This window comes from Abrus precatorius, unplaced genomic scaffold (genome assembly GCF_003935025.1).
Source record: "Abrus precatorius isolate BTA unplaced genomic scaffold, Abrus_2018 Scaffold3, whole genome shotgun sequence".
In the NCBI taxonomy this organism is placed as follows: domain Eukaryota; kingdom Viridiplantae; phylum Streptophyta; class Magnoliopsida; order Fabales; family Fabaceae; genus Abrus; species Abrus precatorius.
The window spans coordinates 14,733,602-14,739,771 of NW_020874373.1; the positions used below are offsets into that span (position 1 = coordinate 14,733,602).

General features: G+C 38.9%; 1 protein-coding gene across 4 annotated transcripts; it reads left to right on the plus strand.

Moving 5' to 3' along the window:
* The first annotated feature begins 1,538 nt into the window (after positions 1-1,538).
* LOC113860908 (5-methyltetrahydropteroyltriglutamate--homocysteine methyltransferase 1) lies at positions 1,539-6,170 on the plus strand. 4 transcript variants are annotated; one of them, XM_027493461.1, is made up of 12 exons: positions 1,539-1,696; positions 2,257-2,610; positions 2,708-2,795; positions 3,092-3,219; positions 3,310-3,701; positions 3,793-3,956; positions 4,199-4,279; positions 4,396-4,562; positions 4,647-4,752; positions 4,952-5,202; positions 5,289-5,490; positions 5,572-6,170. In XM_027493461.1, the coding sequence occupies exons 1-12, from the start codon at positions 1,611-1,613 to the stop codon at positions 5,932-5,934; spliced, it is 2,382 nt and encodes a 793-aa protein (XP_027349262.1). In that variant the 5' UTR covers positions 1,539-1,610; the 3' UTR covers positions 5,935-6,170. The 4 variants fall into 4 exon arrangements, with proteins under 4 accessions (XP_027349262.1, XP_027349263.1, XP_027349264.1 ...); XM_027493462.1 differs by having other exon boundaries at positions 1,563-1,696; positions 2,708-2,792; XM_027493463.1 differs by having other exon boundaries at positions 1,563-1,696; positions 2,708-2,783.

Sequence of the window (6,170 nt, forward strand, 5' to 3'; positions counted from 1 at the left end):
GTTCCGCCTACGCAGTGACGAGCAATCATTTACATTTACATGATTAAACTATTGGTAAATTTTAAATATATAAATAATTAATTAGGTTAATCTTTTAAAAATATGGTTAAACTATTGATAAAAAGAACTTGACGAACAAAATTGTTACCCAATGGTTAAAAACAACAAAATTGAATATGAAATAATGTATAGATGCGTACGTAAACAAACAAAAATTCCGTAGCAATTAAAATATGAATGACTATTATTAGCTTCGGGAGAGTAATTAAACATGACGCTGGAGCAATACCACCTACCCTTGCATGTGCACGACAAAACAAAGGTACCTACCCAAGCCGCCATTTTGCAATATTTGAAGGGCGTTATAGGTATTTTAATTGATAAATGTGTTAATTAACAACATTAGAAAAATACCCTCTAAAAAACCATCGTGCAAACTGGTTCGAACCGTGGGGCTCACCACCAATTCTCCACCAACTTCCATACCAACCCTATCGACCCCACTCATTCCCAAATCCCCATTACCGTTCACATAACTCATTTTATTTCTCTCTAATTTTTCTAAATTGAAAATAATAGTATGTTATAAAATCATTTTTTAATTAAATAAATTACATATAAACTCTTAATAAATAATAAACTTAAAATCTCTTGTGTGAATTTTACCAAATAATTTATGTGGCGCGTGAGAGTACCACGTGGCAACCCATTCGGTTGGTCGTTGATGATTTGTAACGTATTGGTTTCTAATTGATTCACCCATAAGTGCCATTGAAGAAAAGGAAGTGTTGTCGAGTGGGGTTAGAACTTGTCAGGGTTTGGAACCCAAAAAAAAAAAAAACACTTGTAATGTTGGTAGCGGAGGAAGAAAGAAAGTAACTCCATAGCGTGCATTCTGGTTGAGCCATGTGTGTAACAAATACGAGTGTGTCACTAGTGATAGCTTCATTCCAGTCCCACGCCAGATATTTCTGAGTTCTTTATTATTTTTGTTTTAAATGTTAACCACGAATATTACGGTGTGTCTAACATTGCATAACAAAATGAAATGGCATTGGTAATATTTTGGATATGTATATATTTATAATTAATACAAAATCAATACATTAAATTTATGTTAATTAATTTATCATTTTTAAGTTAATACATTAATTGAATTAATACATTTATTAAATTTAATATGTTTATTTAAAATAAATTTTTTCCTTTTTTTCTTTTAAAATCATCCTTCTTAAATAACTCTTATTAAAGGTAAGAGTAACAAGGGGCTCAGTATAAATGAAGAAAGCATTAGTTGAGTCCACGTGTCCTTCGCTTGGCGACACCAAGTTATTTTACAGGTCCAGGCTCTAGGTAAATAAATCCGAACAGAGCATAATTTTCGACGGGCCACGCTCACACAGGCGCGTAGATATAAAAGCCCCGAAAAATATTACCACAAAATCTTCGCCATTCAATAATAATAATAATAATAAAGAATTGTAATTTTCTGTTGATTGGTATTCCTTCTAATTAATATTAATAATTAATAAAAAGAGAGTTGAAAATGGAGTAACTGAGTGACTCAGATCTGGGCAAACGGCTATAAATAACCCGAGAAGCATACGTTAATGCTCGCACTCTGTTCTCTGCTTCAAGCTACTCCCTCGAAGCGAAGAAGAAGCCACAGAGAACTAGTCTCTACTCTAACTCTAAGGTACGAGACACATCCATTCTATCTCTCTTCACTCTTCACCTCTTTGATATCACCATCCATTCCACAATTCTCATTTTCTTTTTTCGTCTTTCCCCTTTTAACTAACACTTCAATTCCACTTCATAATTCTCCTCAGATCTACACTTAAAGTTAGGGTTCAACTCATGTGAATGCTTGTGCTTGTTTTAGATCTGTTGCCTTTAGCTGTAGTACTGCTTAGATCTACTAGATCTGAATCTCTTTTGCTCTCATTTCTCGATTTCCATATCTTCTCGTTCGTGAAATGTAATCGATTTTTCTGTAACTCTAATTTTAGTGAATTTTGCTATGTTTTCAAGATCGTGTTGGCACGAACTCTACTAATATTGTAATTAATCAATACTCTGTGTGTGACCTTTCATGCAACATAGGGAATGCGAATCTTGCTATATGTAGCGTTACATGATACCGATATCTTTGTTATAATCGCTGATGATTGTTATATAGCATGCGTTGATGGTTTTTGTTACTGGAGTGTGGAAAAGTGAGATTTGATTTGGGGTTTTGACGTGTTGCTACAGAACAATGGCATCCCATATTGTTGGATACCCTCGCATGGGCCCAAAGAGAGAGCTGAAGTTCGCTCTGGAGTCGTTCTGGGATGGGAAGAGCAGCGCCGAGGATTTGCAGAAGGTGGCTGCTGATCTCAGGGCATCCATCTGGAAGCAGATGGCTGCTGCTGGGATCAAGTACATCCCCAGCAACACTTTCTCTTACTACGATCAGGTGCTCGATGCCACCGCCACCCTCGGTGCCGTTCCACCCAGGTATGGATGGGCCGGTGGCGAGATTGGGTTCGACACCTACTTTTCCATGGCCAGGGGTAATGCTACCGTGCCTGCCATGGAGATGACCAAGTGGTTCGACACCAACTAGTAAGTAATGTCTGACGTCGGTACTGTAGTTTTGTTGTTCATGTGTTGGTTGTGTTGTGATGATGATTACTGAGATGTTGTGTTTGTGTTGATCCAGCCACTTTATTGTCCCTGAATTGGGACCTGAAGTGAACTTCAGCTATGCTTCTCACAAGGCTGTTGAAGAATACAAGGAGGCTAAGGCGGTATGTGTTTCTATATATGCTTCAAAGGCTATTTGCTTTAGCTAAGTGGAATATCATTGAGAAGCACTGCTTGCTGCGTGTGACATTTATATTGAGATCAGGATCGAGTGTTAGAAATTACTGTGTTTTAATTTTCCCTTTGTTGTGCATTCCTCATTTGGTGTGGCCAAGCAAGTGCTTGACAGGGAATTATTCTTTTCATGGCTATTGCATGTTGTCCTGTGTGGGTCATTATTATAAAAACCTTATTTCTTACACCTTTTAATATTGTTTGTCTGTTATTGTTTGGCTTGCAGCTTGGAGTAGATACCGTTCCTGTTCTTGTTGGCCCAGTCTCGTACTTGTTGCTCTCCAAACCTGCCAAGGGTGTCGAGAAATCCTTTTCTCTCCTTTCTCTCCTTCCCAAAGTTCTTGCTATCTACAAGTAAGAATTTTAACTTCTTGTTGGGTGCTATCATTTTCTTTTTATGTATTTATGTTATTTCTCTAACATGCTTATTATAACTGAACTCAGGGAGGTGATTGCTGATCTTAAGGCAGCTGGTGCTTCATGGATTCAATTTGATGAACCTACCCTTGTCTTGGACCTTGAATCTCACAAGTTGCAAGCATTTACTGATGCATACGCAGAACTTGCACCAACTTTGTCTGGTTTGAATGTTCTTGTTGAGACCTACTTTGCAGACATCCCTGCTGCAGCATACAAGACCCTCACATCTCTGACTGGTGTCACCGCTTATGGTTTTGATTTAATCCGTGGAACTCAGACACTTGATTTGATCAAGGGTGGATTTCCCAGTGGAAAATACCTCTTTGCTGGAGTGGTTGATGGAAGGAACATTTGGGCTAATGATCTTGCTGCTTCTCTCAGTACATTGCATGGTCTTGAGGGCATTGTGGGCAAAGGTACTCATTAAACATGAATATCATAGGAAATTTTGATAACTTTTGTTTTATTTAATATATTGACTCGATGTATCTCTTTTAATTTGTGCAGATAAACTCGTTGTATCTACCTCTTGCTCCCTTCTTCACACTGCTGTCGATCTTGTGAATGAGACCAAGTTGGATGATGAGATCAAGTCATGGTTAGCTTTTGCTGCCCAGAAAATTATTGAAGTGAATGCTTTGGCTAATGCCTTGTCTGGCAAAAAGGATGAGGTAATGCATCTTAAGTGCATAAAGAGGCAAAAATAAAGTATATCAGAGGCATTAAAATTTAAAATTCTTTGACATTAATAGAAGTTGTGAATAAAATGCATGTTTCATTGTTTTGTGAACAAAATGGAGTTTGTTTTGTGACTTGGGAGTTTCTTATTGAAATACGAACTAATTAGATGCAATTCCCTCTATGTTTCATTGAATAATTCACTCAATCAAAGTTTCTGTGATTTCATTTTCAGGCCTTCTTCTCTGCTAATGCTGCCGCTCAGGCTTCAAGGAAGTCCTCTCCAAGAGTGACTAATGAGGCTGTTCAGAAGGCTGTGAGTGCTTCCTTTTCTTTCTCAATTCTGTTTAACTGCTCATTTTGTGAAATTGGATACTTTGTAAAAATGATTCTGCCTCTACTAATGGCTCTCTTCTTTTCTTTCCCTCTCAGGCTGCTGCATTGAAGGGTTCTGACCATCGCCGAGCTACTAATGTCAGTGCCAGACTGGATGCCCAACAAAAGAAGCTTAACCTTCCAATCCTCCCAACCACCACTATTGGATCGTTCCCTCAGACTGTAGAATTGAGGAGGGTTCGCCGGGAATTCAAGGCTAACAAGTGAGAATGCTGAGACTGCTAATGTCTGCCTTGTTTACTTGACCATGTGGCTTCCTATGTTAAATATAATGCTGTTTTCTTCAGGATCTCCGAGGAAGAGTATGTTAAGGCAATTAAGGAGGAAATCCGCAAAGTTGTTGAACTTCAAGAAGAGCTTGATATTGATGTCCTGGTTCATGGAGAACCTGAGGTCAGCTCTCATCTTCTCATAATGACTAAATATTAGTTTGTTGAAGTAAAGAAAGCCTTTTATTGCATTTACGTTATTTTGATATATTCTTCTTCACCTTTCTTTTTGATGAGCAACTATACTCTTGCCAGTTTTTCTCTTCTCGCAATTAGATTGCTGACTCTAAAATTGCACTAATTGTGGGTGCCTTTCATTGCAGAGGAATGATATGGTTGAGTACTTTGGCGAGCAATTGTCAGGCTTTGCCTTCACCGTTAATGGATGGGTGCAATCCTATGGATCTCGTTGTGTGAAGCCACCAATCATCTATGGTGATGTGAGCCGCCCAAAGCCAATGACTGTCTTCTGGTCATCTTTGGCTCAGAGCTTTACCAAGCGCCCAATGAAGGGAATGCTTACTGGCCCCGTTACCATTCTCAACTGGTCCTTTGTTAGAAATGATCAGCCCAGGTATATAAACTCAACACCCTTATAATGTGGTAGGAAAACCTAACATCAATACTCATTTCTAACCAATTGTATGAATCTATTTGCAGATCTGAGACCTGCTATCAAATTGCCTTGGCTATCAAGGACGAAGTAGAAGACCTTGAAAAGGCTAGCATTGGTGTTATCCAAATTGATGAAGCTGCTTTGAGAGAGGGACTGCCACTGAGGAAGTCAGAGCAAGCTCACTACTTGGACTGGGCTGTCCATTCCTTCAGGATCACCAATGTTGGTGTGCAGGATTCCACTCAGGTATTTTTGGATTACAGGTCAATGGTTACAGTTTTCTCTCTTTAGTTGCGCATGTGCAATAATAAACTTTCATATTGACAGATCCACACTCACATGTGCTACTCTAACTTCAACGACATCATCCACTCAATCATTGATATGGATGCTGATGTTATCACCATTGAGAACTCTCGTTCTGATGAAAAACTCCTGTCAGTCTTCCGTGAAGGAGTGAAGTATGGTGCTGGAATTGGCCCTGGTGTCTACGATATTCACTCCCCAAGAATACCACCAACTGAAGAAATTGCTGACAGGATCAACAAGATGCTTGCAGTGCTTGAGAAAAACATCTTGTGGGTCAACCCTGACTGTGGGCTCAAGACCCGTAAGTACACAGAGGTGAAGCCAGCCCTCACAAACATGGTTGCCGCAGCAAAACTCATCCGCAACGAGCTTGCCAAGTGAATGGTATAAGAAAGTAGAATCCATAAGTCATAATATTGGTTCTGCTTGAGTTACACAAAAAGGGAAAATTTTCTATTTTGGTTGTTTCAATAACCGTGTGTGGAATATTTAGTCGTAGTATGCTCTGTGAGCAATTGATTCTCTCTCAACCCCTCTTTTTCTCCAACTCCTGTTTTCCTTAATGGCTGTATGTTCGTGGCTTTGCCACAATTCATCCTTAATATGAATTTTTACCA